The sequence below is a fragment of the Cyprinodon variegatus genome, unplaced genomic scaffold, assembly GCF_000732505.1.
Source record: "Cyprinodon variegatus isolate N-32 unplaced genomic scaffold, C_variegatus-1.0 Scaffold1476, whole genome shotgun sequence".
In the NCBI taxonomy this organism is placed as follows: domain Eukaryota; kingdom Metazoa; phylum Chordata; class Actinopteri; order Cyprinodontiformes; family Cyprinodontidae; genus Cyprinodon; species Cyprinodon variegatus.
The window spans coordinates 41,902-62,764 of NW_015151929.1; the positions used below are offsets into that span (position 1 = coordinate 41,902).

Below are 20,863 nucleotides of genomic sequence, written 5' to 3' on the forward strand. Positions count from 1 at the left end.
ACTGTATATTCTGAAGAATGCTAAAAAAAAATGAAGATTAGATCTAGGTCTGTAAATTATTTATCATCTTAATCAAGAAAATGTTTCTAAGGTAAAGGATTTCATACAGATACCTTAAACACCTATAGGACATATCCCTGTGCTAGGGATGTATTAACCTCCATATAAAACTGGAATGCTCATTGGAGCAAGTACTTTCTTAAAACTGGAGAAAATTACATTTATTAAATCTCCAGGTGAAATATCAGTCAACCGGGACGGACATTATGGGTGAGATGGGAGCAACTGGGCATAGAGCTGTAGAGAGAATAAATATATTTGATCAGATGCCGTTATGTAGAGTTAATGTCAGGACTAACCATTGTTTGCCAACCACAAATTGAATAGGTTGTATAAAACCTGTGTTGAGAGCATAAGGTAATCTTCACCATTCATACAGTAGGGGCAGGTCAAACATCACGGCTGTGAGAGGGAGCCAGTCTAGATAATGTCTTTACATATTGGTAATGCATGCTAAAAAAAAATGTCCTTCATTATCTATCCCCTTTCCTGATTCATTAAAACTGAGTCAAATTTCAGCTTGTTTTTGCACAGTTTTCACTTTTCCAGGACCATCTCTCACCCTGACCAACAACCAGTTCTTGCTATATAAAGATGAACCAGAAAAAAACAGGTCCAACTCTCTGCTGTTGATGTTACCAAGTTACCTCCTTGTCGTCCTCCTTTTCCTCCCCATCCAGCCTCTCCTGCCAGTAGTTCCGGAGGCTGTGGAAGGAGAGGGAGCCCCCATCGTAGAAGCTGTGATCCTGGGGGTGTTTGTGCCACTCCAGTAGGGGTGGTACCGCTCTTTCCTCCTCCACTGCGCGGTCCAGTTCCTGCAGCATCCTCAGCGGCAGCATGGCCACAGTGATGTAGTAGAAGAGTCTTTGGCTGATGGCCTGAGCACATGACGGACCTGCGTGACCATCAAACACACCAAACAGGACCCCGCCCCTCCCTAGCAGACAGGTGGCGCTGCTCCTATGATCCTCACTGGGGTGGTTGGATGGAAGTGTGTTGCTATGGAAACCAAGGACTCCATGGGAGGCGTGGCCTCTGGGGAGGGTATGGCTGTGTTCGTTGGCCTGTGAGAGATGACGAAGATGAAAGAGTCTGCAGGAGAGTCTCTGAATGTGGCAGCTTTCTCACCTTTAATATTCTGTTGACTTGAGCTAAGCTTAGCTGCCCCGCCTCCTGTCCTGCCTGGTACCTTCTGCTCCTGCTGCCTGCTGGGTAATCCAGTCTCGACAGTTCAGATGGAGGAGGAGGGGATGACAATAAGCGGAATTGCTGGATCTCCAACCAGCATCGTCTGATAGGGTTTCCTGTTCTTCCCAGCATAATTGCCTAGATAACCGGCTGTTGTAGAACTGGAAGAACCGTGAGGAATTAGGAGGAACATCAGCTGATGGAGCACAGGTTCTGCCTTGGAGCTTCAGAACAGTTTCATGCTGTTATTACCTGCAGACAGTTGTTTCATTCAGTTAGACTCTCTAATTGGGATCAGTTAAGATCTGTTGTGTGAACTGGCAAAACATGTTTTACTGCTGGAAGAACTTCAGTCAGGAGCAGCCAGGGGTAGAAACTCACTTTGGTTTGGGGAAGCTTTTAATCTGATCGAACAACGGATAAAATAGAATCATAATTTTAAGCTAAATACTTTTTTTTAACAATTAAAACCCTAATCATAAAAATCAAACTGTATTTACGTTATGAATGTTAAGCAAAGAAGCTTATAAGAATAAAAGCAAATATTGTCAAAAAAAAAGTTGTATTGTGAAATTGAGCAACAACTAAAATAATACGTTTTTCAGTTTTTTTTTCTGATGCCAAAAAGCTGAAGTTTGGATTGCACAACTTTTTTTCTTCGCATCATCTTCTTCCATCATTTATTTTTTTAAGTGAGTGGAGTGGCAGTCATGATCTGGCTGTGGCTGCAAGGGCAGCTACGCAACAGCGCAGCAATGATGCTAGATTTTATAATCTAGAGAGACCACAAGCCGGCTTAGCCTGACATAAACCAGAGAGCCCCATGCCTGCCTTCGCCCGGGGCCCCAAATTTCCTAAATCCACCTCTGACAATAAAACTCTTGCTCACTCTTGTTCTGCTTTTGTTTTGTTTTTTTTAAATCTTTATTTACCAAAGTCAATTTTACTTTTTTTGGACAAAACCTGGCACTTATCCTGACTCTGGTGTTTCTGCAAAAAGTCACTGGATATCAAGTAGCAAAAATTCCTCCAGAGTTTTTTCATCACCTTTGGATAACGCTTTATCTACAGTTCTTCACGTACCTGTTGTTCTGGTGCACAACACCTGGAACTGGTCAGTCAATCTGTATTTTAAAACCAGCCTCTTCTTCCTACAGAATCTATGGTTTTCATGCTTGAAATGTCAGTTAGCGTTTTGATCTGAGCAGGAACTCCCTCTGACTGTAACTTCCTGCTTCCTACAGACTAGCAGTTAACCTTTGGCTGCCTTTATCTCAGTAATCGGTCAGCCATAAACAATCTGAAGGTTTATTCTAAAAGCAGAATGCCTCTCTCTGATCATCATCTGGGCAATAATACTGTCGCCTCTGGTGGGAACCTGACGGCTTTAATCTGTCAGTCTAGTCCATTGTTTTTCTAAAAGAATCTTTAAGATCCACAAGATTTATTATCCAATTAGCAATAGAAGAATGCATCAATAAAGTTGTCTAAGTCTCGAAGTCTAATATAAAATTTCCCCTCCTACCCTCTGACCCCTTATTGAGCTCACGGTGTCATTGTGGTCCAATTAAAGCTAATCTGTGTCAAAACACAGGTTCTTGGTATGACCAGTAAATAGTTTTTAAGTAATGTCAGCTCTGAACTAATCAGACTGTGATTCTAATGATGGTTCAGCTACTGGTTCTGTTCCCAGATGGAGTTTTCTATTTGTCCACTTTCCTTTGCATCTTCCAGGTTACATGAAGAGAAGCTGATCCAGATCCTCTGTTCAGAGCTTCAGCAGGTGAATCAGGAGTGTCTGAAGGTGAAAAAGGTGTAATCGATCAAAAAGACGACCTTCATTCCACCTCTGAAGTGATAGGTCTTCTTCGAAACCCTGCCTATAAGGAACAGTGACATTGTGATTCCATCCATCCATCCATCCATCCATCCATCCATCCATCCATCCATCCATCCATCCATCCATCCATCCATCCATCCATCCATCCTCTCTTGCATCTTCTTCCGCATTGTATTTCCATGAGTTGATTATGAATTATGATCATATTGAATTAAATGCAGAGATAATGTGAGATCAATCAAGTTAAATTATTATTCATATTGTTATTATTATTATTTCTACTCTATTTAATTGTGGATTACTGTTTTTAAATAACATTTGTTCTATAAATGTGCAAAAGATTACATTTTTTGTTGTATTTTATGATAACCTTCATAAAAAACAGGAAATAATTCCGTTTGGTGGCAAAGTAAACTCTGCTTCCCCTTACCATACAGTACTGGTGGGTTCTTTTTCCAAGTCTGCTGACAACGACCCTAACTTCAGAAGACTAAAAGCTAAACCTAAAAACCTCTAATATGCCCTTTAATAATCTATTTCCACGTGTAACCTTTCTACTACTATAGAGAAAGGTCTAGGTACTTCTATTTCAAAACAAAAATACTTTGTTTGGAAAAGTGAACACTACTTTCATTACTATGTAATGACTACATAGTAATGTAACCCTCCCATCTGTACACAAATCCACAAAATAACATATATTTTCCTATTATTTGTTTGTTATTGGCTTTGAAGTACTCTGCTCATCCTTTATATGAATACGAATCATGAAAAATGCCTAAAGATAACTTTTAATTCTTATCTCTTTATGAAAGATTGTACATTCCCTCTATTTATTATGATCATCTTTAGGATTTTTGTGGTGGTTGCCTCTTAATCAAATAATTCCTTCAAATAACTGGAAAGATTCAAGAACATTTTTTTTACTAATTGTGTTTTTTTACCCCAGTGATCATTTTGTTGTTGTTTGCAATCTTGTGTATTGCCTTATCTGCTTATTTGTTTACTTGTTTTTCTAAGGAACTGAGCAATCAACAATCAAAACAAAATGAAAAACATTTCTAAACTGGGCTCTGTGTTCTTTTTCTTCTTCTTTGTTAAATTGGAGGATTGCAAACAGCTTACAGGTGCATAACGCCACCTGCTGTACATGAGTGTGTATTTCTATAGTTCCACCTTTTTATTTTTGTGTCATGTGAAAATAATAACAATGCTTTATTAATAACCAAATTTTCCTCCCTATCTCCATCTGTCCATAAAATTCCTTAAATACTCCGTTCTCTCCCTTTTTCCATAATTACTTTCCTCATCCGCTCAGATAATGTGAAGAGGAACCTTTTATTTTAAGGGGACTGCATTTCGAGTAGTACCGGAAACGGAAGTAGTGACTGTGTTCCATGTAAAAGTCCTCCGCGTTGCAGTGTGTGGTGTTTTTTCTTCTCTCACATCGTTGGAGCAGAGCTGCAAACATGGTGAGACTCTCAGAAATCATCTTGGTTCCGGACGGGTCCATTTATCGTTTAGATATGATCCGGTTTGGGTCCAGAGAATCGATTTGCACAAAAACAGCAGATATTAGATCATAGTCGGTGCCGTGGAGTCACTACTCTGCGAAAAACAACTTGGGTTCCGAGTTAATCTTGAACCGTTTGCTACTTCAGCCGATCAAACTGATCTAATCCGATCTGATGTATTGATGATGTGTGTTAATCAGAGTTTTCTGCTTCTGTCTTCAGGCGAGAAACGCTGAAAAGGCCATGTGAGTATCTGTTCTAGTCTGATCCACCTCAGGTCTTCCTGCTCAAGTTTCTGTCAGATCTAACAGCAGCTGATTCTGACAACAAAGACTTTTATGAAATGAAATCAGATAGGGAACTCAAGGAACACTCAAAGGAACAGTTTAGAACATTTAATGAGCTTCTGGAGGACCAGCTCTGTGTTTAAACATCTGTTCTGAAAATCCTTTCTGATATTCTGTTTTAACCTCTCTGCTTCACATGTGTTACTGTCTCCCTCTGCTTTGTCTTTCAGGACCGCTCTGGCCCGATTCCGGCAGGCTCAGCTGGAGGAGGGGAAAGTCAAGGTCTGCTTGGTTTCTTTATATTTTTTTTCTCACCCTTTAGTCTTGATGTGAACCTAACTGTGTCTTTGACCCACCTGTCTACAGGAGAGGAGACCATTTCTGGCCTCAGAATGCAGCGAGCTTCCTAAAGCTGAAAAGTGGAGACGACAGGTAGCATCCTTAAGTACACTGTAGTACCCTGTTGTACTCCGCATTTCTGTCTTGTACCATAAAGTGCTCTGTAGTGCTGAGTAGCTGGAAAATAATGCTTTCTGTTTCAGATCATCAGTGAGATCTCAAAGAAGGTCGCACAGATCCAGAACGGTGAGTTTAGACCTGGCTAACTTTTATGACCTGCTGCTCTCTCCATGTCTGACCCGTCCCGATATCTCTGACCTGTTTTTCCAGCTGGTCTCGGGGAGTTCAGGATCCGGGATCTGAACGATGAGATCAATAAGCTGCTTAGGGAGAAAGGTCACTGGGAGTATCGGATCAGAGAGCTCGGAGGACCTGACTACCTGGTAACAAATAACTAATCTGCCAGTTACCATGGAGATCTGTCCAATAAATCTTATAGAGGGATAATGTATGGATGGTGTTTAGTGATTGGTTGGCGTTGTGTGTTTTTTTTTTTTTTTTAGCGTTTTGGTCCGAGGATGCTGGACCATGAAGGGAAAGAAGTTCCGGGGAACCGAGGCTATAAGTACTTTGGAGCAGCTAGAGATCTGCCTGGAGTCAGAGAGCTGTTCGAGAAGGAACGTACGTACCGCCATCACTTTCTGGTCACATGCTAACTCAGATGATCGCTGCTGACTGGTAGTGTGACCCACAGCTACGCCGGCACCGAGGAAGACAAGAGGGGAGCTAATGAAGGAGGTGGATGCAGAGTACTACGGCTACAGAGACGAAGATGATGGCGTCTTGCTTCCTCTGGAAGCGCAGTATGAGAAGGAAGGTGAGTCTACATCCAAAAAAGGAGGGGGGGGGGCTGGGATTTGTCACTTCTTGGATGTGATTAATGGTTTTGCGTGTGCAGCTGTGTTGGAGGCCGTGCAGAAATGGAAGGCAGAGAAGGAGTCTCGCCTGCAGCAGCAAGAGGAGGAGGAAGAGGAGAGCATCTACAGCGTTCCTACAGAGGAGGTAAGCTCTGCCTCCTCCTGCTTTACTCAGCCAATCAGCTGCATGGCAGTTGTCAGCTGACCTCAGCCAACAGAACACACCTGTGTGGCTCTCTGTTCACGACACCAGCTGTAAAGTAACAGGAGGTTCTGCTCCCTTTCTTTTGGTCTTGGAATAAAAAATTGTGTTTGTTTTCTTCCCCCGGTCAGGTGGAGGATGATGAGAGCCAGGAGGGGATGGAGGCAGAGGAGGGTGGAGTCGGCTTCATCTCTCATGTTCCGGTTCCGTCTCAGAAAGAGGTGAGACTCTGTTCTCTTCCTGTTCCAACATGCGTTCCCAGGTTCTGACCCAAACACCTTTTCTAATTCTCCTCGTCTGTCTCTCAGGTGGAAGAGGCTCTGGTCAGGAGGAAGAAGATGGAGTTGTTGCAGCGTTACGCAAGTGAAACTCTTCAGGCCCAGAGTCAAGAAGCCAGAACTCTGCTGGGAATCTGATGTGGCTGGTTCTGACCCAGCAGTGTAAATAGCAGTTGTTGATTTCAGGTTTTTGTATGTTTTTCTCATTAAAACTTTTCCAGCTCAGCTCTCTGTCTCCATGTGTTTAAGTTATTTGTACTGAAGAAATTTAGTAACGTTATCAGGGTGAAACCTCCTGATAATCTGGTCTAGATGGAATTAACCACCTCAGATGGTTCCTCATCTTTTATGATCAAACTCCTCTGAGTCTCTCAGCCTCAGCTTAAACCTTCCTGTTAGTTTTTCCACTGATTAAGCTCCTCTTAGGAGGAAGAGAGAATATTTGACCTCAGTGAGGAGGTGTGGTTGATCCACATGTTGCTAGGGGGGACGCTGTCTTCAAGGAGCCGCGATGAGTGGATACAAGAAACAAATGTCCTATTATCAATAGCGAATATGAGAGTTAGAATGGATTAAGAAATGTATATAACAAATATGGAATCATTTTGTTAGAAGCATCAACACGTTTGAACCTTATCTGCATCATAATCAATATTTTTTTATGCACTTTAAACCCTTTTTTTCCCCCCTTAAAATTTGAGGGGAAAAGGGAGGAGAAAACCAAATTGGACAGGTGGAGGCAAATAGAGGAGCTGAAGGTAAATTTGGTCACAGGATCACAGAGAAACCAAAGAGGCAGACTAGAATTCATTGCTGAGCAGATCAATGCATTATTTTTTTCTGCTTTCAGAACCAGTCTGGAATGTGAGAAGAACAGAACCTCTGCTGCCTTTATGAAAAATACAGCAGATATGATTGACATCTTAAAAATCTTCTTTTATGGATATAAAAGGGATATAAGTGGACTTTGGTTGATTGATTTTTATTTAGACTTGTGCTTCACAAACAGCAAAACAGGCTGCACAACGTAGAAAAATAGAACAAAAAATTTAAATTTATAAAAGACTCATACCAGTGTTTTCACCGAGAAAACGGTTACCATAGTGCCCTGCAGAAATATAAGATGACACATAAACCTTTAGATCTAGTTTCTGAAATGACCCAATGTGTGTATTACACAGCTTCTCATTATCACTATTCAACCTAAGCTTCTTCAGGAAAACTAAATAAGTCAATATAAGCAACGTTAAATTTCTGCATACTTGCTTTTTTTAAATTACAGCATCAGGGGCCCAGTTACAGAGGGGTGCAATGACCCACCCATTCATGGGCGGTTCTAGGCAGGGGCCAGTGCCCCTGTAGATCATGATCTGGCCCTTTTCCGAAGACATAATATTTAAAGGAACTCTACTGATGATCTGCGCTGGAACAGAAATGGATCTATTTCATTTTTTTTCTTTAAAAAAAGAAATCAGTTTTATTAATTATTTAAAAACAATAAGGTGATAGCTTCAGTGGGATTGAGATAGGATCCCAGTTTTCATCTGCTAAAAGTTTTTTTTTAATACAAATAAAAAAATACTCTAGTTTTTACAGCTGAATTTATCAGTTTTTGTTGAATTCTAATTCTGATTTGATAAAAAACTGTAATTTGAACTTTAATCAATTTAAAAATATGTAAAATTCCTAAATTAAGAATGTATATTGACCTAATATTCCAAATAATAGCTTTATTTGATCTTTTAGATATTTATAGAGCTAAAATTTATAGAGCTAAATTGCTTTTTTTGCTATGCTGAGGGATTTTTTATTTTTATTTTAACAATAATCCAAATGAACATTTTCGAACCAAAAATAAGTATTATCAGTTTGAAGAGACATAATCTTAATTAAACCTAATTAAATTGAAAATTATCTTAATATATTTGAATCCCTTGCCCTGTCTTTTAGTTTCATGTTTTTTTGGGCCCCAATGAAAACTGGCCCCCCTGGTACATCTGGTCTAGAACCGCCACTGCACCCATTGCTCTGCATGAGTTTCAGATTTTGAATCTTATTGAAACTGCATGTATCTTTGGAAAAAGGTGCAGGACACAGTTGTAGATGTAAAACTCATATATAATTCTGCTGTGGTTGTTTGATGGAAATCTGAATAGAATGGGCTTTAAAACATTGATGCTCCAACTACAGTTTGCTCTTTTATGAACCGTCAAAATTGACAAAGACTCCTGGAAAGGTGTCAAAAAGTTTTTTTTAGAAACACATCAAAAAATCCTGTCACCTCTGATTAAAGTTTTATTCTTGTTTGCCTTGACCTGCATGACAGAGAGTTTGCACAGATATGACCCAGATATTTAATTTTAGTCCAAGCAAACTTTATTTAGAGCATTTTATAGTTAGGATTTGAAATAATGTTCAAATTCATCTGTATTAATTTTTTTTCTACACTGTTCCACCTTATTGATGATTATTATATATTTTCCACAGTTCTGTTATGTGAAGAGACCAGAAGCAGTGTGTAGTGTTGATGCAAAGGTCTGTGAACATGGGCTATGAGATATTCTGGACCAGTGTCTGATCAGAACTTGTTGCCATTTTTAGAATTAGAATAGAAATTACTGGATTTAATTCATCTCTGTATCAACGCAGAAACATGTTGACCTCAGAAAAATTTCTTGCTGGTTAATCATCTGAAAATGATATCTGCTGAAACAGAAATTGGCCTTTTAGACCCAAACATCAAGTTCAGTTTGTTAAAACTGTGAGCCATTCTGTTCAGAAAGACCTTTTTCTAGTTTGATCTAGCGAGAGTGAACCTTGATGCCTCCCTGTTTAATCACTTTAGACTCATTTTAAAGCTCCAGTGTTGTTAAATTGGATTCTGAATCAACATAACTCTCTCTTAGACTTAAACAGCGTTCCAAAAAAAAGTAGCGTCTAGGTTTAGATCCAATTAAAAGCTCAGAAACAGCACAGCTAAAGACTTAGAACCACCTCAGATATAATATGGATCAAAACAAACATTGAGAACTGGTGTTATTGAAACCAAGTGTAGTTTCTGGTACTGATGCCCACACCATCCTACCTAGTAAACAAGCTTTGACTTGCTGGGTCCGCCCATATCTCAGTAACAAGAGCTGTTAATGGGATCTTCATTATCGACATCGATTCACGACGTCAGCAGCACAGGCGCCCTTAGATCCAGAAACAAAACCCTGAGATGGTGGTCACATGACCTCCATACGGGCCTGGTTATTTAAAACATTAAAATCAGTTCTGAGATGCTGTCACTCAGTTCTGATACCCAACAGACAGCATCTCTGTCCCAGTCCTGCTATCAGAGCCTGGTTCTGATTGGTTGATTAGAGGCATGCCTCTGCAGCATGTGATTGGCTGATTAATGACCGCATGCTGCACATGGCATCATGTGAGGAGAGAACTGCAGTCAGCTGCATTTAATCAGCTCCAGGTTCTGTTCAATGCTTCAGGTTCTGTTCCTGCTGCCCTCAGAGACGTCTGACCCAGTTTGCTGCTGCAAGATGATCTTGGTGGTTCTGTTTTAAAAGTCAAGAACTACCCTCACAGTATTCACTCTCAGAGAGCTTTAGAGGCAGAACTATGAGAGCATTGTCCCAAAGTCAGATAAGAGATCCAGAACCAGAACCTTGAGAACATTGTCCCAAAGTGAGAGAAAAGAAGCGAGAGATGTTCTATCACTTAGGTCTAATCTCAAGTAAAATTGGTAGGAGCCAGTCTTAAATACAGGAATTTTATTGTAAAGCTGAGGAACGTCGCTGTGAACCTGACGAAAATTACTTTAAACCAGTGGAAAATGGCTGTGGACCAAATGAACATCAATGGGAATCAGAGGAGCATCACTGGGAACCAAAGGAACCTCAATTTGGACAAGAGCAATACCGCAAGGAACCATGAGAATCTCGGGCTGAATCAGAGGAACATCGCTGGGAACCAGTGGAACATTGCTGGGAACCAGAGAAACATCAATCTGAACCAGAGGAACATCGCTGGGAACCAGTGGAACATTGCTGGGATCCAGTAGAACATCAATCTGAACCAGAGGAACATTGCTGGGAACCAGTGGAACATTGCTGTGATCCAGTAGAACATCAATCTGATCCAGAGGAACATCGCTGGGAACCACGGAACATTGCTGGGAACCAGTAGAACATCAATCCGAACCAGAGGAACATCGCTGGGAACCAGTGGAATGTCCATCTGAACCAGAGGAACATCGCTGGGAACCAGTGGAATGTCCATCTGTACAAGAGGAACATCGCTGGGAACCAGTGGAACATTGCTGGGAACCAGTAGAACATCAATCTGAACCAGACGAACATCGCTAGGAACCAGTGGAAGGTCCTGAGAACCAGTGGAACATCGTTGAGAACCAGTGGAAAATCGTTGAGAACCAGTGGAACATCGCTGGGAACCAGTGGAACATCACTGGGAACCAGTGGAACATCATTGTGAACCAGTGGAACATCGCTGGGAACCAGTGGATCAACACTGGGAACCAGTGGAACATCACCCTGAACCAGAGAAACATCACTGGGAACCAGAAGAACTCCAGACTGTACCGGAGAAATATTCCCCGGAACTAATGGAACCTTGGATTGAAATGGATAAATGTTGCTTAGAACCAGTGGAATACTGGTCTAAACCAAACGAACATCACTGGGAACCAGATAAACATTGCTCTGAAGCTGAAGAACATCACAGGGACCCAGAAAATCCTAGGTCTAAACTACAGGAACCTTTGTCTGTATCTGAGGAAAGTTACCAGGAAGCAGAGGAACAATGCTAGGGTCTACTGATGGCTTTCTCTAGTCTGGCCCTTGAGGTCAGTTGTCTGGCAGGCTTTAGTTGTGTCTCTGCATCCACTCCTGAACCAAATGGCTGGATTCCACAGCATAAAGTTCACCAGAGTTCTACTAATGGCCTGATTATTTGATTCCAGTTTATTCAAGCTGAGACACATCTAAAAGGTGCAGGATTTCAGTCCAGTTTGTAACTGATCTGACTCAAATATGTTGGGTTTGGTTGTTAAAATGGAGCTGATCGGAAAATAAACAAGAGCCAGGTTCAAGGTTAGTCTCAAGGTCCTGTTCAAAAAGTTCTGCTTAACCTGCTGTAGATTTACTGTAGAATCTACACCAATAGAATGAATAGGAACGTGTTGGTCGGAGGTACTGATCCAATAGCAGCTAGCCAGATTCATATCAGTTATTCAGCCAACCCCCACCCCCCCTGCTATGACCTCAGAGCCCTGTAGTTATAAAGAAGCAGAAGACGGTCTGAGGGCCAGACAAGCATCATGTGGAGTCGAGGTCTCCTGCAGCAGGCTGTCCGCCACGCGTCCAACATCAGGCAGGTCAGTGAGATGGAAATCAATCAATCTTTCTTTCTTTCTTTCTTTCTTTCTTTCTTTCTTTCTTTCTTTCTTTCTTTCTTTCTTTCTTTCTTTCTTTCTTTCTATTCTGTTGGCCTGACAGTCCTTTGTGAGGACAGACAGAATGTCTGGACCAGTACAGGACCCCGTGCAGATTTAGTCCATTTGTTACAGGATTAAACTGAGAATCTCAACTGTAGTTACCAGTCATCATCATCACCATCATCATCATCCATCAATCAGTCCAGTTTATTCCAAATCAGTATCTCAAAGCAAATCTCCCCACATCACCTGTCGTTCACCTGTCCACCAGGCTGGCGTCCTCTTTGACGTTGATGGTGTCCTCCTCCGCGGTGGGACGGTGATCCCAGCGGCCCAGCGAGCTCTCCGGAAACTTGTGGACAGAAACAATAAGTTCATGTTTCCTGTTGTTTTCGTCACCAACGCAGGAAGCTGCACGAGACACCACAAGGCACAGCAGCTGTCCAACAAGCTGGACATGCAGGTAGAACGAGAGATTTTATGACTTGCTTCCAGTGACACAGAGTTCATGTTGTTGGTGTCATGAGACTGGATCAGAACAAGTTCTCTGCTTTCTTTGCAGATTAGACCTGAGCAGGTGGTTCTGTCACACAGTCCTCTGCACATGATGGAGAGTTTCCACAATAAGTGTGTACTGGTGTCGGGGCAGGGACCAGTGACCCAGATTGCCCACACGTATCCTTCACTGGCAACTCTTACAGGTCAGGTCACCTGTCACCTTACATATTCAGCCATCTTTCTATTATTTGTCAGAAACTCACGACGGAACCTAAAGTGATTTGAAACTAAAACTGTTAGAAGCTTTGCAAAGAAACACATGGCTCAAAACAATGCAGATGAAAGCATGAAGATGTTTCCCTATCAGATGGTTTTGCCTCATGTTTTGGACCCTGACCCAGTATTTCTCAGCCTGGGCTTCCAGAATGTAATAACCATCGAGCAGCTTTCAGAACAGCACCCTCTGCTGGACATGGTAGACCACAGCAGGAGACCTACACACACAGTGAGTCTTGACCAATCAGATCAGTTCTTTGAAACTATGTCCTGATTCAAAAGTTGTTTTTTTCTAAATCTCTTTGCTGATGTTTAATGCCCTAAAGTAAAATTTTCATTAGTATCGCCTAAATATTTAAAATACTTTATCAAAGCGACAGTCAGTGGTATATGCTGCCACCTAGTTGCTCAAGTTTGCATGACATCCCTTTAGGTTGTCTAACTAGTTGGAACCTCCAGAATCACCACTATATCATGGCCGGTTCTAGACAGGGGCCAACGGGGGCCAGTGCCCCTGTAGATCATGTCCTGGCCACCATCATGGCCCCTGTACTGAAGCCATAATACTCAAAGAAGCTCTAATGATGATCTGCGCTGGAACAGACATGGTTACTGATAGCTCCTTTGGATCTATTTCCTTTTTTTCTTTACAAATTCTGTTTTACTAATTACTTAAAAACAATAGGCTGATAGCTTCAGTGGTATTGAGATAGGATCCCAGTTTTCATCTGCTAAATGTTTTTTTCAAAACAAATTGCTCTAATTTTTACAGCTGAATTTAACAGTTTTTCTTGAGTTCTAATTCAGATTTTAGAGACAATTGTAATCTTAACTTAAATTAAACCAAAAATATGTAAAATTATGAATGTATATTGACCTAACAAGAAATAGAATTTTAATTAAACCTAATTGAATAGAAATTTCACTTCATGCAGCTTTCTTAATATATCTTTTATATAATTTTTCTTTTTATTTCATGCTTTTCTGTCCCCCCATTAAAACATGCTGGCCCCCTCATGGCCCCCTGGTACATTTGGTCTAGAACCGCCACTGCACTATATTCTTGTATTTCATCTGTCTGTTTCTTTCATTAGATGCATTCTGATAAACAAACGTTGAAAACTAAATAAGTTACATTTTACAGAATCAGTCAACCTGAGTCTGAGTGGAATAGCATAGCCTGTCTTGTCCCTCAGTTGGTAAATTCAGGTGTGTCAGTGGCAAATGAAAGCATACAGATTCACATAAGACTAGAAAACAATAAAAAAGACTGGACAGCAGAGGAAAATACTACATCTATGAAAAGTAAATCATAGCAGCGTTTGGGTGCTGCCCTTTTCATGATGTCTCTCACTGCGATTAGGGTTAGGGATTAGGATTAGAAATGTATTAATTTAGGAAAAATCCCAATTTTTGCGTGATTTTGGTGAAGTAATTGCTAAAAGAAAATTATTTAAAATATCACAGGCCCTTTAACGCACTTAAAGGGGAAGCTTCTACTAATATCATATTGAATGTCTTTTAAAAACTTAAAATTATCTGTGACATTTACCAACAGACATTGTAAGTTTAATTTAAATTGATTGTTCAATTTTGGAGTTCTACTTAAAGTGTAGTTTTCACTGATTACTTGCATACATAGAGGAGCTGTGCTTGCTGTTTATGATTAAACTTACTGATTTATATTTCTTACTGTGTTTGTTTCAGCCCTGTTCTTCACAGATCCTTCCTCAGATACAAGGTACTATAACCACAATGTGTCACATTTAATTCCCTCATATTATTCATTTCAGCCACCTCAGAAAACCTAAAAGAACTTTCTTCACACACTGATTCCTGATCAGAAAATATAGTGCACATGGCACTGGGATAGAGAAAATGAACCATGTGACAATTTCTAACAAGGTTAACGATCAGGAGCTCTGTAGGACGACAAGGCTGAATAGATGATCTGTTTGGGTTAAAATGAGGAGAAAATGATTCTGTGCACAAATCCTTCAACTATTTGATGAAAGGTTTCTGAAGTGAATGAACTATGCAGGCAGGGTTTGTCCGAAGCTGCATGAGGAATAGCTTGCTTATGCCACCTTAGAAAATTAATGTTTATTTGAAGAGTCTAAAACAGTCTTTACATGGTTACCATAGCGATCATCCTGTTTGGGGAGCCAGTCAGATGGGAGACCAACCTGCAGCTGATCATCGATGTGCTTCTAACCAATGGTAGACCAGGTTGTGCGTATGACACTCAGCTGTCAGCTCAAATGCCTGTTCTTGCCTGTAACATGGACCTGTTGTGGATGGCTGACGCTCCATCACCACGGTAACAACCACCAACCACATAACTTTAAATAAAGTGGAAACTGGAGAGCGTTTAACCAGTAATGAATCTAATGTGTTGCTCCAGGTTTGGTCATGGGATGTTTCTCGTTTGTCTGGAGTCTGTCTACAAGAAGCTGACGGGTCGAGAGCTGGAGTACGAGGCGGTGCTGGGAAAACCCAGTCTGATCACATACCAGTATGCTGAACAGCTGCTGCGTCAGCAGAACCAAAACCACAAGCTGTCCACCATCTACGCTGTTGGGTAAAGAATAAATCTGCAAAACTTCTTACAGCTAGTGTCTGGAACCTGCCTCCAGTATCTGAACATATCTGTAAAGATTCTCAGACATCCAGGTCATGGTCAAGCTTGAAAAAGTTCAATCTAGGCAACTGGACATGGTTTTCTAAAAGACATTTGGCCTCTCATCCAAGAGGCTTATTCAGTTCTTCTTATTCAGTACCCGGAGAGAATACACACATGCTCAGGGAGAACATGCAAACTCCATGTAGAAAGACCCCAGGCTGGAAATCGAACCCACACCCTTCTTACTGCAAGGCAGCAGTGCAACCCACTGCACCACTTAACATTAATTACTTTTTTCAGTGACCTTCTATAGATCTTTTTAAATTTTTTACTGTAGGTTGGGCATTAATTAAGTCTATGCATGATTTTTTAAGTATATTGTTTTATTTGTGATGAAGCAGATTGAAGACGTTTTATCTTTATCTCCCTTTAATCTCCTCTTTCATCTTTTCTCCTTTTTCCCGTTTTTCCTTTCCTGTTCTAATTACATTGCAGTGTCCATATAATCTGTAATACTCCCTGCATAATCATAATAAAGGTATTTATATGCATAAATCAAGCGGAACACTATGGCGATAGCCGTACTGCTCCACTTGTGAAAGCAAAATCTGTTGGGCCCTTTTTTGGCATCAATAATTTTATTCTTATTGCCACATTGCCAGACAGGACACTGTTAAAAAACAACAACAACAAAAAATGTTTTATTTCATTCACGCTTAACTGATTTTTTTGTACACACCGTAAAGCCCTTCATAACTCTGCTCTGAAATGTGCGACACCAATTAATTTAAACAAATTCCTTTAACACACATCAATCTAATTAAGACCATGCTCTGGGTTGTCTATAATTATATACATTAAAATTAAGGATTATTCTCTGTATAATGATCTCTAGAGATCCTTGAAGGATTTTGTAAACAGTTAATTCAATAATAAATGTCACTGTCATTATAAAGGTCATTGATTACTCCTGGCTTTACATGACAGACTCATTAAAGCCCATTAACAACAGTATCTTGATTACTTTTTATTAAGAAACTGGACTTTGTTCTTTCCATCTAGAGACAACCTTATGACGGACATCTACGGTGCCAACCTTTATAATCGCTACCTGGCCAAGCATCACACTGAAACAACAGGTGGCAACAAATTGGTGGCCCAGGGAACCCAGGCGATTATGACCGAGGAAGAACCGCCACTTACAGCTCAGTGTCGCTCCATCTTGGTAGGTGGAGACATTTTTTAATGTCATTTTTCTTGTTTTAATTCGAAATTAGAAGATTTAAACCCATAAAGGTTTTTACGTGTTCAATAAATGTCTGTATTCTATCGTAAAAAGGTTAGATTAATCAGGATTTATTGACAAATATAGTATCATTGGTATAATAGTGGGATCCCATTCTGATTGCTTATTTTATCTATCTATCTATCTGTCTGTCTGTCTGTCTGTCTGTCTGTCTGTCTGTCTGTCTGTCTGTCTGTCTGTCTGTCTGTCTCTAATAAAGAGAATTAGCCTTCGCACTGATTTCTGTGTTACTCCATAAGTAACCTAATTAATAGTAATAGGACGTACAGACAAGTCTATTATCTGAGGTCATGAGAACATCATTAGTGATTTTCACCAGTGCTGTTTCACTGCTGAACTCTACAACCTGATTGAAACTCTTCAAAAAGGTCATTACGGTTGCTCCCAAACTTGATTTTCAAAAGTTCTCTTAAGAATTGTAGCTAATTAAGGAAAGTTAAATTAAGGGTTATCATCGATGAAGTCATTCGATCAAGTGAAGGCTCCTTATGTAAAGTTAATTACAGCTACCTGATCATATAGTCAAACTTTATCGCTGGTACATACAAGACAAAAATCTGCAATACATATCCATGTATTAGGGATTAATTAGTCATATCTAAAAGTGGGGTAGGAAATCAGAGGGAATACTTCCTTAAATCAATTGAATCTGATTGGGTCTAACCTACAAGTAAAAGGTTTAGATGAAGGTAATTCTGTTAACCCAGACAGCTCAACTAGATCGAAGCAGTCCAAATACTCTATTGTTTATTGATCTTTCCCATCGGTTTTTTGTAGCAACAGACTATTTTCTGCAGTATAACACTGTTCAACTGATATTCATGAGTGTATGATACCACAATGTGTTCCAACGCTGCTTTTATACAGACACAGGAAATTGTAAACAATCAATTAATGATCTTACAGTTATCTATCAGTGAGTCATAAAACTCTGTCTCAATTCCAACTGATTCTTTGCTGGGCTGGGAGTCCATCCTAATTATTTACCCGTTATTTACCTCATATTCGTTTTAATTGGTGTAAGAGATGGCTAGAATTTCCTCTTTCTCTCTTCTCCTTGCTTCTGCATTCTCAGCCCCTCATTTTTAACTCATCTGGGATGTGAGCTTTTATTTGAAGTATTATGTTAGGCTTTTGAGATTCTAATCAGCTACTCCCAGAAAAAATAAAACAAAAACTTGTTGGTGTGGGTATGCATCATATCAGATGTAACAAGAAACAAGCAACTCTAATCCGGAAATGGAGGAATCCATTTTTTAAACATATACATCAGAATCAGCTAGCACAGCTACATGCAGCCACCTTTGCACAGCACAGTTCTAGAATATGAAAAGATACGTATAATATTCTGAGCTGCTACATTATTTTACATCACTAAATAATATCAATTTCTCATGCTTTAACTTCTCTTGTTTTTACTTGAAGAACTGAAGAAAGAAAGATCCCGTTGTTCCAGTTAAAATCAGGAAGTGGTTAAAATGATCCTGTATCTGTCCTTAGGTGTGCACAGGTGTGTATAACCCTCACTCGCCACTACCTGGTGACCAGAACATCTCAGAGATGGTATTCCATGGGCAGAAACACCTAAAACTAGAGTCGGCTCTAGTGGAACCAAGTCATGTTGTGGAAGACGTGGAGGCTGCCGTGGACCTGATGCTGCAGCAGGAGAGTTCCAATACCTGACTCCTAGTTTAGATCGGACACCTCGACCACACCGAGACACCTGGCTGGACCCACGTGGCAGACACCCTGTCCATACCTGGACCACAGATGACCTGCTGTCTCATCCTTGTTGATGATCTCTCTGTTTTGTATATATAACATTATTTTTATTAAGCTTCTTAATATTATCATAATATAAAAATAATAAAAAGCCCAGCGTTAATTAACATCATAAAAACACAGATTCAACATACGGTATTGTTAACATCTCCTTGTTTTTTCTGCTCTTGCCCAACTTGAAAATGAGATGCTTCAAACAAAATAAGGAAAATTTCAATTTACTGAAGAAAAATGGTACTCTGTAATAAAACGACTTACATTGGAAAAAAAATAGAACACTAGAGTGAATTGTTCAGGATAAAGCATTTTAACCCGATAATATAACCCTAAATTCCACATTATTAACAGGATGAAATGAAAAGCTTTTAGGAACACACTTGCAAATGCAAGACTGCTATGAAAATAGTATTAGGACAAAATACATGCAATAATAAAGACATTTATATCAGCATACAATAAACTTATACCAAGGGTTTTGTATTGCATAACCATCCTATGGGTTCAAGAGGAGAGTCAACTTTGTATGTCAAAGGAAAAAGGGGAACGAGACTTTGGTGAAGAAATCCCAGAAGGGAATTAGCATCATATGAGGGAAGCTCACCGAGCTGCAACGGAGTCACAGAAACTGGAAGAAGTTGCCTGGAATAAACAAATCCAATATTTCATCACGCTGCAAATTAACAGTAAAAAAACAAACCCAACAATCATGATGGATTCTCTGTAAACATAATAAATTCAGACCAAACACAAATTTTTTCGAGATATGAGGAAATACAACTGTTCTTTTACAATATTCGCTCAGCTGTGTGGTAGATACTGATGTATGAGATACCTTGTTCTTGTCTTGCGTTATATTTGGGGCACCTGCAGAAAACTGTCCGTAGAAAGGACCGGAATCTGTTTAAAATCCGTCTGGTGGCTGCGAAGAAAACTATATCCAAGACTGTTATGGAACCCATTCATGCTCTCTGGGGATTATTCAAGCTCCTTCTCTATTACATGAATCCTGGTGAATGACATAATGTCATTTTGCATAAAGAGCTCATAAAAGCTCTCTCTACCAAGCTGGCTGACTTTATCAGCTCCCATACGTCCTTATGTCATCATGCAGAGTTTTTAAAAAAAGTTGGCCCAAGTGCATTAGGTAATAGTTGGTTTCTATGCTCCGTTTTTCTGTACAACCTCTATGGGTCTGTTGCATGCACATGTATGTGTGTCCTTGATAGGGCTGCAACTAATTATTATTTTGCAAATCAATTAATGTGTTAATTTTTTATTTCTATTAATAACTGGATAGCCAAATGTTCCTAAAGAAGACTTTTTACGAAATTAAACCAGGTGAAACTAAACCGATTCCACTTGAGGAGTTCTGGATAGAGCATGCTGACAGACGAAAAAGCTTTTTTTTTATCTTAAATGCAAAATTTTTATTTTTATTTTTTTACAATTCTGGAATAATTGCTGAATAAAGGCATATCTTACAGTCTCCCAAACTCCAGTAAATGATTAGTCGATTACTAAATTAGTTTATGATTATTTCAATAATCGATTAATCATGATTAACTGTTTCAGCCTTAGTCTTTGACTCATTTAACTCTTAGTATAGGACTCTATCCTCTCCTTTTGAGGTCTATCACCTCACTGAGAGCAGGATCATTCCCTGGGTAGGGAATTTCCTTGGATTATCACTCGGATTATCACTGTTTCCTCGGATTATCACTGGGATGCCTTTAGGTTGTACTCTGTCCTCACTGTAGTGTAAATCTAATGCAGACACTCATTGAACACCACCAGCTTTGTTCTTCTGCCAGATTGCAGAGACTCTCTGGAGAATCTCTGGAGGCATAACATCTGTGTACTCATGGAGATGGTGTTTATGAGGAACAGGGTAACGTTAAAGCAGGTGTTGGCATCAGCATTAGACATCCCAGGTCTGTACTTTATGGTGAAATTAAACGTCAGCCGACTCCCACACCCAGCTATGTCTGGTGGCCTTTGACTTTCCAGTGCTAAATATGTAAATAAGGGAAATACTGCATAGTGTGCATAGAAAGCCAGCATAGTGGATATAATACCTAATTTACCCTAAATAACCCACTGTAAAGGAAGGTATTCCAGCTTGCTGGAATGGGGATGTTAATTCTACTGAGCAGGTGGAGAGGTCTGAGTCCATCTGCAATGATTCAGAGTTTATTCGCTGACAGAGCACTGCTCCCTTTACCTTCATTTGATGTGTTGGTTTGAAGGACAAAGGGTTTATTCAAATCTTGGTAGGCCAAGTTGGACAGACTTGTCAGTATA

General features: G+C 40.0%; 3 protein-coding genes across 3 annotated transcripts in view; 2 read left to right on the forward strand and 1 right to left on the reverse strand.

Annotated features, from left to right (window-relative positions):
* The window catches only part of LOC107103553 (pyruvate dehydrogenase [acetyl-transferring]-phosphatase 1, mitochondrial-like), a 7,549-nt gene extending 5,973 nt beyond the window's left edge, over positions 1-1,576 (reverse strand). The window contains exons 1-2 of the mRNA XM_015403290.1: positions 1,189-1,576; positions 708-1,124 (exon numbers count right to left, since the gene is read on the reverse strand). Coding sequence (XP_015258776.1) covers positions 708-1,124; positions 1,189-1,380 — 609 coding nt within the window. The 5' untranslated portion in view covers positions 1,381-1,576. The remainder of the gene's footprint in view (positions 1-707; positions 1,125-1,188) is intronic.
* A 2,908-nt stretch (positions 1,577-4,484) lies between these two features.
* On the forward strand, positions 4,485-6,844 carry LOC107103552 (pre-mRNA-splicing factor ISY1 homolog). The gene is made up of 11 exons (XM_015403289.1): positions 4,485-4,560; positions 4,825-4,847; positions 5,120-5,171; positions 5,256-5,321; positions 5,432-5,474; positions 5,559-5,671; positions 5,792-5,909; positions 5,983-6,105; positions 6,187-6,290; positions 6,479-6,568; positions 6,656-6,844. Exons 1-11 carry the CDS (start codon positions 4,558-4,560, stop codon positions 6,761-6,763), a joined length of 843 nt encoding a protein of 280 aa, XP_015258775.1. The 5' UTR covers positions 4,485-4,557; the 3' UTR covers positions 6,764-6,844.
* Positions 6,845-10,457: 3,613 nt separating this feature from the next.
* LOC107103544 (cat eye syndrome critical region protein 5-like) lies at positions 10,458-18,825 on the forward strand. The gene is made up of 11 exons (XM_015403278.1): positions 10,458-10,681; positions 10,767-10,905; positions 10,990-11,219; positions 12,309-12,540; positions 12,640-12,752; positions 12,987-13,080; positions 14,559-14,592; positions 14,997-15,171; positions 15,256-15,432; positions 16,537-16,699; positions 18,281-18,825. Exons 1-11 carry the CDS (start codon positions 10,458-10,460, stop codon positions 18,461-18,463), a joined length of 1,764 nt encoding a protein of 587 aa, XP_015258764.1. The 3' UTR covers positions 18,464-18,825.
* The last annotated feature ends 2,038 nt before the right edge of the window (positions 18,826-20,863 follow it).

Excerpts from the sequence above, each read along its gene's own strand:
- LOC107103552 (XM_015403289.1), top strand. Across the intron at positions 5,910-5,982 it reads AGAGCTGTTCGAGAAGGAAC|CTACGCCGGCACCGAGGAAG; the intron begins GTACGTACCGCC and ends TGTGACCCACAG. Across the intron at positions 6,106-6,186 it reads AGCGCAGTATGAGAAGGAAG|CTGTGTTGGAGGCCGTGCAG; the intron begins GTGAGTCTACAT and ends TTGCGTGTGCAG.
- LOC107103544 (XM_015403278.1), top strand. The coding sequence starts at position 10,458 with ATGGCTGTGGACCAAATGAACATCAATGGGAATCAGAGGAGCATCACT. Across the intron at positions 10,906-10,989 it reads AACCAGTGGAATGTCCATCT|GAACCAGTGGAAGGTCCTGA; the intron begins GTACAAGAGGAA and ends GAACATCGCTAG. Across the intron at positions 16,700-18,280 it reads CTCAGTGTCGCTCCATCTTG|GTGTGCACAGGTGTGTATAA; the intron begins GTAGGTGGAGAC and ends ATCTGTCCTTAG.